The sequence below is a fragment of the Austrofundulus limnaeus genome, unplaced genomic scaffold (assembly GCF_001266775.1).
Source record: "Austrofundulus limnaeus strain Quisiro unplaced genomic scaffold, Austrofundulus_limnaeus-1.0 Scaffold871, whole genome shotgun sequence".
Classification (NCBI taxonomy): Eukaryota; Metazoa; Chordata; class Actinopteri; order Cyprinodontiformes; family Rivulidae; genus Austrofundulus; species Austrofundulus limnaeus.
Window position 1 is genome coordinate 13,305 of NW_013953273.1, and position 11,440 is coordinate 24,744.

Sequence of the window (11,440 nt, forward strand, 5' to 3'; positions counted from 1 at the left end):
CATTAGCACCTCTAGTAATATATTTACTGAGAAAAATGTTGACGTGTTCAATACTTATTTTACCCGCTGTAATTGAACATACAGTGTGATGTTGAGTAATTCTTTTGACATTTTTCAAATCATTGTTTAAAGTGCTTTAATGTCTTTGATAGAGATGGCATTAAAAAGTGAACCAGATGATTTTGAAATCCTCATTCATGAATGTCAGCCTATGGTGCCATCTAATGGAACAGTCTGAACTTTTTTCTCAGAAAGAACTTGGGGAGAGCACAARTAACTACTGAAATAAAATTATTCATGTTTATTTAAAGCTAACAAATTCTTGACATGCATGTTACGCCTTGATCTACATTTGATGTTCGTTATCGTTCTTATCGGACCATAAACAATTTTTTGCACAAGTTTGTTGTTCACCAAGTGCTGTATATACCATATGTGTGCTCATGCAAATCATCATTTTTACTTTTTAAAATTTTATTTAATATTCTAATAATTTTGGATTTACACAAAGTGTTATCTTTAAAATAAGATTAAGGAAATATCAAGCATTACATATTTCATAAAAAACAAAATGAAGCACTGTTTTGTTTGTGTTTATCTGATGCTATATTTTTGCCAGTACTTTTACAGTTTTCCACTAGAGGGCAGCAAGAGTTTTGAAATAAACTTAGATTTGCTGTTKTCAAAAATTACTTATACAAAATGTGTGTGTATGTTTATTAACTGTATAAATAGATACTTTGTGGGTTCAGCTTTTCACAGTTACAGAGGTTACCAACATACTGCCAAACTAGTGAACATTTTAGTTAAATTAATATTGTTCAGAGACGAGTTTTCTAAGACAATGAATGTAGAAAATATTGCACTAAAATACATGAGTCTCATTCCTTATCAGCTCCACAGACCAGTGTAATTAGCTGAGTATTGATCAAAGAAATGCAAAGCAAGGCCAAGCCAGCTGTTTGCTTTGTTCTGTGCTCACTTTGATGTCAAATTGGAACTGCTGAATTATTTTCCACTTCATTTGGCAGAGCCAGTAAAGACAAACAGCATTCATTTTAGGTCTGTGACTGTCTGTACCAAGACTTTCTCTAATTCTTTATAAAAGTAAACAAGTCTAAGTCCAACAAATACAAAAAAGTAGTTTTTTTAAATGTTTATAAAGATATTAAGTTTTATTTTCACCCTTTTGATATTGGAGTAGATGTGTAGAAATAGTTTTTTTTCCTCTCTTAAAACACAGTTCAGGCAGCAGAGATGCAGATGCTCTAAAGCYCTCAGCACCACAACCTCTCAATTTGAAACTGTTGCTAAACCTGCTCTMTACACTACAACTGCTCTTATTGGCCAAGGCACGGTTATCATGAACCTTTTGTGAGATGGMTTGGGGCAACTGTATAAATTTTCCAAAAAATGTAAAATTTTGCCTGTCTGGTTCTTAATGGAAACTATGGATGATCAGTGTAGCAGACTTTGTTTCCAATGAACTGCAATGGTTAAAGGTAATGCACATTAACTGTCTTCATCAGTTTCACCACTGGTCTTCAGGTTGGGATAGAAACTGCAAAATGCAAAAAAKTGGAATCAAGTCAGAATTGTTTAGTGTAATGTTACCTTGATTACCAAATGTGGTATATAACTTATGGATCATTAATGATGCCATAAAATAAAAGAACAATATGTATTATTATTAAGATTATTTTGTATATTATCTCATTTAAGATTACTTCTTAACACTGGTTGTTTTGTAAAATTATAGATTACATAAAATCGTTAGTATTGGCTTTAAAAAAGGTGGTTTCAGAGACTATTTTTCAGAATCTACATTGCATCTAATAAAAACTCTTATTTGAATTTTGTCTGACATTGGTTGCTTACGTAGTGACGAGGGTCCATAGAAAGGATCAATTGAGACCTRGTAGAGCAGCGTCTCATCTGTCTTCTGTGTTTAGAGATAAAATCTCCCGTCAGACTTCTGGGTTGTYATAAGTTTGTTGCCTCTTAACCTAATATGGGGGTACCCTCTGTGTTTGAGAATGATCATTGAATCTATGTCGTCTTGCCCTTTTCTTGTCTCCCTTCATCTTTATTCTCTACCTCTGTTTTTCCTTCTCTGCTTGTTTGGCCACTGTGGAGATCTCCCGCACTCCCTCTCTTCCTCTGGCCCTCCTGCTCTCTTACACTCAAGCCATCTCTCACTTCTGTGTACACAGTCTTAGAGGAATTGGAGCTTGGTGTTTTTTTCCCCCCTTTCTCTTCAGTTTATCAACCTTTTTGCGTTATAGTAAGTAAACTGTTTTCTACAAGTTCTTTCTACAAGTTCTTGCTGTGCTTGGAGAAAAACTTTAAATTGTGTCTTTTATGGATGTTACTGTCTGTGCAGAAGAATTGCAGCAGATTAGATTGAAAGTTTTATGCAAAGCTAAAATTAAATAATGCATTTTATGACTAGGAGGTCAAGAGACATAATTTATCTGCTTCTTTGGTTCACTATAATCTTAAAAATTAATTCAAATATAGCTGTTTATATTGTGAATTTCATTTAATGTATAATTTTAATTGTAATTTTTAAAAAAATTTTTTTCCTGAGTCTCTAAAACATTAGAAGAGAGTAGAAACGTACCGGGAAAACTCTCCCAAAACAGGCACGTACTTCTGTAGGTGTAGTTCCTCGCCAAATGTAATTTATGCCTCAAACTTTAAAAAGTGAAAAACATTCATCAGGCTTATCTGTAGATGTCTGACCAGAGCTGTGCTCGGCAATGTAGGAGAGGGACTTGCTGTAGTATGACATCATGTGAACTGTAAGTTGGGGGAGTATGGTGGTGTTGAAGGTCCCACTGAGGTCTCTGGGTAATGAGTTTCAGGTTGTCTTGGCCCTCGGGGTTACCCTGCTTTGTTTATTTTTGTTTTTTCCATCTAGCTCCTTTATAAACCTCTTTGCTTTAGTGCAACTGCTCTCTTCCTGTCTCTCGCACTCCGTTTTTGTAATCCGTTTTTTTATAAGCCTTTCTCTGCCTTTGGTCTTTAACTGCTGAAACTTAAAGCTGAATATTTTATTTCAAAACATGAGCTATGAGAATTGCTTGACTTAACTTGTGGTGTCACTGCTCAGTGGCGTTTTACTTCACTTAGCTGGTTGTAAGAGAAAGACAAGACAAGTGTTATGATGAAAGAGCATCAAAGTCTCCTACATCAGACAAAAACTCTTGTGGACTCTTTAGTGACCCCCACTCTTTTCAACACCTAATCCAGAGGAAACCTGGGCTGAAGTAATGGTTTSTGTTTAAAAAATGTTAGGACCCGGTACACCTGACATTCATCTACTACTGTGTTGCCCTGACTGATAATGGAGTGGTTCACCTAGCTGGTGGTCTACTGCCTRTTCCCCTAAACCAGGATACATCCATGGAAAGAGCAAGACCCCTGACTAGTGATGTGATGTTCACSAACGATCCAAATCTTTTGAACGGCTCTTTACAACGAACGATAGGAGCCGAGTCGCAGGCGGTAACGAGCCATTTGTAGTTTTATTTATTTCATTCCTCATATAATCTTTTTTCGTCCTTAAATCACTCCCGCTTTGCTTTTTCATGGACAACYGGCAGAGCGGTGGAGTACAGAAGCTCATGGGAAAGGGGGAGGGGGGATTTCTGCTTCCACGTGACGTGATGATGCCATCTCATCACCATACGTGATGGCGTATTTCCCTACGTGATGATGTAACTCATTCAAAATCGAACGGCTCTTTTGAACGGCTCTATGAAACAAATGGCTCCCCAAGATCCGGATCCCATCAAACAGCCATTTATCCCATCACTACCCCTGATCCAGCATTTACAAATGGGCAAKGACATGCAGCAAGTGGTGTGGTTCTCTCCTGGAGATCCATTATAATAACAACCATTCCACACATCTCTACTCCTGTCACGAGATGAAGAGCATCAGGGTTATTGTGCTCTGAAAGTCCTATAGTGTTTCCTGCCTGATCCCAGTGAGTAGGCTTTTGCTTTGCTTTGGTTTTACTGGCAAAGCTGCCTGATCTGTCCATCTGTGCAGCATGAACCGTTGTGTATTCCCTTCTCCTACATTCACCTGTTCTTTATTCCCCCCACCACATTGATAGTGGGAGACAGCACTAATATGATTAGCCTTTTCCATTCCATCACACATTGCTTTCCTGAAACTATAGTTCTGGATGTAAACTTCCATCCTTCCATTGAGCAGGTAGTAGCATATGTTGGCAGTCTTGACATGGCTTGGCTTTATCTACAACTTCAATCTTTTCTGAAACCACTCATCTTTTTTACAAGACTGACTGAGTACGCCTAAACACATTAGGTAGCTCTGTATTAGAAGCCAACATACAGGACGTACAACATGCCAAAGGAAAATATTTACACACAAAGCACAGGCAGAACGGACTCTGTCAAACTGGTACTTGTTTCAATGTTCTGCTCTGTCTGTTATGTTTTCCTCCCCAACCTTGGTCTTTACCATAATAATTACTCAAACAGCTGTTGACCATAACACACACATCAAATGATCTAACAAGAAAAAATTCAATAATATGAACTCTGTTAGTATCTGTAGTATAGAGTATGTAGTTTACATGTTTTTAACGCTTACAGTAAAAATCCACCTTTTTGATGTTTGGTGTTGCATGTCTCCTAGTAAGCAAAATATGTTGGGATTTTTCTACTTTTGAATACTAAGCATCACACCTTACTCATGTTAGTCATCTGTTCCCTATCAAGTCACAAGTGAGATTTGCTTGATAAGCTTCAGAATGTATGTATTTTACTATGTTAATTCAATATAGATATTATTATTTTTTTAATTTATCAGATTTTTTTTCTGTTCTCAGTTATGTGCTACACACTACACTAATGTAATAAGCTTGTTAAAGGTGCGAGGCAGTGCTCAGAAGGTGGGCCCGGCTCCTGGATCTGTGGTAAAACAGCTCCTTGTGAAATTTAACAGGGAATTATTAATTCAAGTCACCCCAGGCTTCCTTCGCAATTTCCTTTGTGTGATCCCTGGTGTTTTTCTCTTCACTCCTCTTRTTGTGGCTCTCAATGTGCTGTTCTTTATCATATCATTTTTTTCCAGTCTTTTCTTCATTACCTTCATGTCAGCTGAACAAATGTTGCCAGTCCAATCTGTAGTTTTCGTTTGCTCCAAACACCTTTATGTCTTGAATTTCTTTTTCTTTAACTTGGCTTTGTCTCAGAAATAGTCTTATGTTACATTTGGGGATAAATACAGATTTTAGCTTTAGGTTTGTGTTCATGTGTCTAAACCTTTGAGTTCAGCTGATTCCTGGCAGCCTGGTCAAAACACACAGTGTTTATCTCCAGTGTTTTGTTTATGTTTCAGTGTCTGAAACATTGAGCAGATTCTGATGAGTATTAAAAGTGATCAGATTAAATTTGTTCACTTTAGCGTGCTGTCACTGTAAGTTGCATTGAGAAACTGTATAAATATGTAATGATCTAGAATTTAAATTGAAATATAAAAAGCCTGTCTTCTTCAGCAAGACAGCAACCAAATGTAGACATCGAAATATTCCTGCACTTCTTGTGGCGAGGAATCATGTGAAATTTGCCCTAACTTGCCAAAAGTTGTGCATACAACACATATTACCGTAAACGAGCGCAACTTGGCCACGGACAAAAGAGCCGAGTTTTGACAGCAGTGAGTCAGCCAAGTCTGCGGGAGAAAACAAATTATGTTGTAGAGGCAGTCATCGCAAGAAGAAAATATGTGAGAGTAGGCTGTTGGCTTCTTGGTGATGCAAAGCAGGATGAAGTGTTTCTCCAAGGGGGAAACTGGTGTTCTGTGTGCATAAATTGAAGTCTGAAGTAGTGATTGTAGAGTGGAAAGAAGCTCCAGCTCCAGCTTTAACCTAAGTGAGGATGTCTGCTTGGCATGTTTGTGTGTACCTGCTTTATGTCTTTTAATTCATTTGACACTCTTAATGATGGGTGGAGTTACAAGTATCTAAGTGGGGGGCAGGGGGGGATACCAGAGCAGCTGAACATACCTGACTCTTCACAGTGTTTATAAAATACACTCAGTCCAGTTGATTTAAACGTGCTCTTGTTTGAGCTGACAGATTGTACATTTGTCCTTGATATTTTTGCACAGATTTTTCAGCTCTGTTTTGGCTACTGGAAAGAAAACAATTTCTCTAAATGTTTTTGTAGGACTTGAGGAAAGTCTTACAGCAAATGACAATGCGTCGAGAATAAAGTGCAAGAGAGATTAAGCAAATTTTTCTGACTTAATGTTGCTGAAGTCCTAAAAAGCTGAGTTGTTTTTAGGTTGAGTTTTTAGGATTTTATTTTAAAGGGGCAATGTTATGTGTTTCTCATATATACATTTAAATACTATTCCATAATAAAGTATCTATGTCACCTTTAGCGGTTATTAAAATGAGGTTTTTATGTTTAAATAGAAAATAAGCTTATCTTCCCATCACTTCCTCTTCTAAATCCCTTGAAATTGGCCTCTGTCTCTTTAAGAACCTCCTTCCGCTCCTGTCGCATTGGGGGTGGGGGGGTGGGGAGTTGTCGGCCATGATGCAGTTTACTTGGCATCTGAAAATACATTTCCTCAGAGGTATTTTAATCTGAAAATAGCTTCACTGAGTGAGAACTAATGTTGAGAGCTCAGCAGACAGTTAGGTTTCACTTTCACTTTCACCTGAGAGCCTGCAGGAGTCATGGGTGGGGGGTGTGGGGAGGGGGGAGGCGGGCCCTCTGCTGTGAGGAAGCTTGGCTTAAAGACACGTCCCAGAGACGTTTCTGGTCCCAAAAGGCGTTTCTGGTCCCCACCTGTCGTTTTGCTCCTCAGCATGGCTGCCTAAAAATGCTGCAGGATTTCTCAAATATGCATGAATGAGTCAAAGTAAGGCTTTGGGCATGTTTTTTTAATGAGAATATAACATTATAACAGGATATAAAACTCAAAAAAGTTGATTTTACATGATATTGCCCCTTTAAGWCCTGCAGTGGAGTCCTAACACCAGCTTTAAAAACCATTTCTCAAATTTACTGTGAACGTAAAATTAGACYACTCCACTAATGAGTGCTGGTTTTCCAAACCTATACAAATATCGTTGAAATGTTTTGTTTTATTAAACACTTCTTTCATCAAGTGCATTAAGAAGTTTAACATATTTAAAAGAAAAACTCTGAGACAAGTTAGACATTTCTGTTAAATGGAGGGACCAAACATTGAGTATCTCCTGTAACCTRTGCCCCAAGTGACAAAATATTCCCAGCCAACGTCGACCCTCCAGGACGSGTCTAAAAGTAGGTTTCAGGCGAAGCAATGCATGTTATTCCTCGAGCATCAGCATCGTGGGAGAGTACGCCTGGGGGGCAGATCAGTGTTAAAGTGATTTGTCTATTCCTGTGTGAGTGCATGTGTTCCATTACCAGATACAACTTTGTGGCTTTGTGCGAGTTTGTGGTGCTATGGTGCATTYATACTGCAATAGAAAAATAATAAGCTATCAGCGTAATTTCAGAGTGTGTATGATTATGAGCTTGATTAAAAGCAGCAGGAGGATGTCGGTATGTGAACATGAGTGTGATACTGTTCAGAAACTTAACTGTTCAGMATAAGTGGTTGGATTTTACAGAGACCGCTTCTGCCTCTCCAGTTTCCTGTGCTCATAAATACAGAATGTTTTTACTGTTATACGCATAATGGCACAGGCATGAGTCACAARGTGTTTTTGTGTCTGCATGTGCAATATGTGCACCTTTTGTGGCTGTGCATTCCAGCTCAAAGTTCAGTAGCGTGTGCCGTGCGGCGCTGTGCTCTTTGCTAATCCTGTCCCAGAATGGCTGTTGCCAGGCAGAGAAATTACCCACTGGGGGGGTTAATGGGACGTAAATGGCATATACACAGTGATGACAACATTTTATGCGAAGTGATTTTAGTTTTCATGAACGCTGTTCCATCTGAAAGAATTAGTTTAAATCCCATGTTATTCTCAGTCGAAACAAAACTGTCCCTCCATGGGAAAGGTGGATTTATCAGTTGAGCAAAAAAATCACAGCATAATCAAACTGTTGTGTGTTAGAGCTGTCAGTAGCTAAACTTACCAGCTGAATTAGTGCAGCTGTCTCCAGCAGTAATATTTCCCTCTACAGAGCTAAACTCATTAGTATTTCCTGTACACACAAAGTAACACGAGCCACAATCCTGTATTAGTTAATAAAGCTTCAGTTCTACTAACTAATCTGAATTGGAAGATCTGTGGTAATGTAATCTACAGTGAAGAACAACATGCCGGATGTATTGATGTTGGATGACCTGCACAGTACTTACATAACGGAGCTCAAACACAATTATTATCTTCTACCTTGTTGCTTACATTTAGTTTTTCTTATACGCTTCTGTGCTGGAGTACTCTCAGTACCTTAGGTGTTTTCCTGTGATCAAAGTGTGACTATGTGTCCATGTGTTTGTCTTGAACTTGAAAAGAGTTTGTGTGAAGCCAGCTGCTCCGTGTCAATCAAAAGTCGCACCACATTCCCAACAGTTTTCTTTGGAGTTAGAGACACATTTATATACAAAACATTCTGACCTMCAGTTTTTCTTCCATCATTTGTCATCTCTGTCATGCTGGAGGCATCTGGGTTGTTGTTTGTTGCAAATGAGAACGTGTCACTGGAGAAAATTWAACTTGAAGTGAATTTGTTTAAAAAATGCAAAATGTTAGGGGGGAAAAAAACACAAAGCAATAATGAACTTTATTTGACTCGCATTGTTTTCACCAAATTTCTTACATAGTCTTGGCTATTCTGCCTCAAAGACTAGCCAGTGCTTTACACAAAAACAAAATCCAGATTTCCTCTTGTTTTAACCTGTCTGCGTCAAATGTTCAGCTGGTTTTCAGTATGTAAATTCTCAGCTTCTCTCCACAGTGTTTATAACTAATGGGGAAACAGAAAATTTGTCAGACATTGCTGAAAGTCCCTTTTTATCTAGAGTTAAAATAAATAAAAAGCAATAGTTTTTTTTGAATAACTTAACGACTGACACAAAATTAATTAATTCAGTAGGCCCTGTTTTAAAAGTTGTTGATTTGACCAGATTTTTTGTTTTTAGTTATTTTAAGCTTGGGCTCTATTTAGAAGGTTTGTCCTGTTCAACTGTGTTTGTTTTTTAATCTTTCCCCTCAGCCCCTTTGCCTTTAAACGTGCTGGCTGGTATGTCTTCTTTCTCTGGGGATGGCTGTGATCTGACAACAGCTTGGCCTACACCCCAAGCAGGAAACCCATCCCACTGAGACAGCTAGCCGGCCTGCCACTAAATGCACCATGRGTGTTTGTTTGTGCATCTCAAATCACTGCTTTCTTTGCCTATCATTAGTCACAGACTTGTGTGTACAGAATATAAAAGTCAGAGGAATAAAGCTTTCACCCACCTTTTTCCCTGTCACTAATATGCATCAGTTAGGTGGGAAACAGTTACAGGTTATTACATCAAGCATTATTTGCTCATTAAACTTGCATTGCACCTCCCCACCCCCACTCAATAACCCCCTATTGATTCTGTCTGATTTTGTAATATCTATTCCCACAGAAGGCATAAGTGCCCACTTAGAGTACTGCAAAATGTTGTCCTAATGGGTTTTAACTGAAATTTGTGCCAGAAGAAGCCTGTCCTCAGTTTGACATAAWGGACAAAGGAGGAGCCAATCGTTCTGAATAAGTGTTGCCTTTTTTTGTCGGCCGGATTCTGTTTCAAGTAAAGTTTGATCTAAATAAGAAGTACGGGAGGCTTTCTTTTAAAGGTCAAAAAGTTCATTCGATCAAAGCTCCTTTGGGGTTTCTCTTTTGTCTCATTCGTTGTGTCCTCTATTCTTCAGCTTTCAATTATTCACCTTCGCTGCAACATACATGACTGTGTCACTCTGTGTGGAACCTTTTCTCACCTTTCCTTTCTTTAGCTTTGTACCTCTTCCTGTTAATTATTTCTTTTCACACTTTGTCTGCCGTTCCCTTCAGAGGAAATTGCTTCTGAAAATGACCASAGCAGAGGAGCTTATGGCAATGACTTCAGATTCAATTATCCCCCTAAATTCTAGATGTGTATATATGTAATATATGCAGCTAGCTTGCAGTTTATAAATGGGTGCTGGTCCCCTTTTTTAGGCTCCCACTAAGTAATCTATTTTCAATGTCTCCCTTGACAGGTTACCAGCTGTGTGCAGGACAGAGAGGAAGTCAGTCTAATWCATCCTGCTAAAAAGCTCCTGTTGTCCTGCTCTGGATGTGTTCGTCTCAGGGAGTCTTTCTGTCCATTTCACATTGCCCTCAGCACCTGCCCTGCCAGACCTGACAGGAAACTCTTTTATAACCCCTGGTGCTTTCATCCTTCACATTCAACCAGGTAGGATTACATTCTCAATTGATGTGTAAGGGTGTATTCACACCAGGACAGTCCTTTGGTCCACTTGTTTGGTCCGGACCAAAAGCAAACTTTATTTATTTTTTTGWTTGGTGTGGTTTACATTCACATTGTGCTTTTTTGCAAACTGRAATTTCTAAACAAAGCCACTAGGGTGACAATCAATGACGTGTGTGGGACAGAGCACAGACCAGGAAAGAAAGATTGTGCAGTTAATACAATGGCAATACCATTTAGATTTTCAGAGCAGCTCATTCAGAGGTGGCTTTGCAATTAWATAAATATCAMTTTGGGATGARGTTYGCAAAWCTGTGCCGCAACCCAAAGGWGACGAAATGCTCCATGTTCCCTGACCAACAATGGCTCATTGTTTGTAGTGCAGTGGTAGCGTTAACAACACTGAGTGCTAATTTTTACGTTGACACTTAACAAAGGTGGCTTGTGAAGTCTTAAAAGGTGCATGGTTCCTGTAGTAGGTTCGGTTTGAGGCCAGTCTGTATTCTAAACAGAAGCAAACCTCACCAGAGTTCATTTAGGGCGGCCATGGRGGAGTGGTTAAGGGAGTCGTCCCGGAACCGGAAGGTCGCCGGCTCGATCCCCAGTCCAGCCGTTTCAGTCGTTGTGTCCTTGGGCAAGACACTTCACCCACCTTMCCTACTGATGGTGGTCAGAGGGGCCGGTGGCGCAGCATGGCAGCCCCACCTCTGTCAGTGAGCCCCAGAGCAGCTGTGGACACAGTGTAGCTTACTATCATCAGTGTGTGAATGTACACTCACTGGCCACTTTATTAGGCACACCTTGCTAGTACCTGGTTGGACACTCTTTTGCCTCCAGAACGGCCTTAATCCTTGGTGGTATATATTCAACAAGGTACAGGAAACATTCGTCAGAGAGTCTGGTCCGTATTGACATGATGACATCACACAGTTGCCGCAGATTTGTCGGCTGCACATCCATGATGCGAATCTCCCGTTCCACCACATCCCAAAGATGCTCTATTGGATTG

The 11,440-nt window shown here is 39.3% G+C and overlaps 1 protein-coding gene across 2 annotated transcripts in view; it reads left to right on the plus strand.

Annotated features, from left to right (window-relative positions):
- plce1 (phospholipase C, epsilon 1) overlaps window positions 1–11,440 on the plus strand; it is a 53,531-nt gene that overhangs the window by 9,432 nt on the left and 32,659 nt on the right. For both annotated transcript variants that reach the window (XM_014029224.1, XM_014029225.1), the window contains 1 exon segment: window positions 10,220–10,416. In XM_014029224.1, coding sequence (XP_013884678.1) covers window positions 10,220–10,416 — 197 coding nt within the window.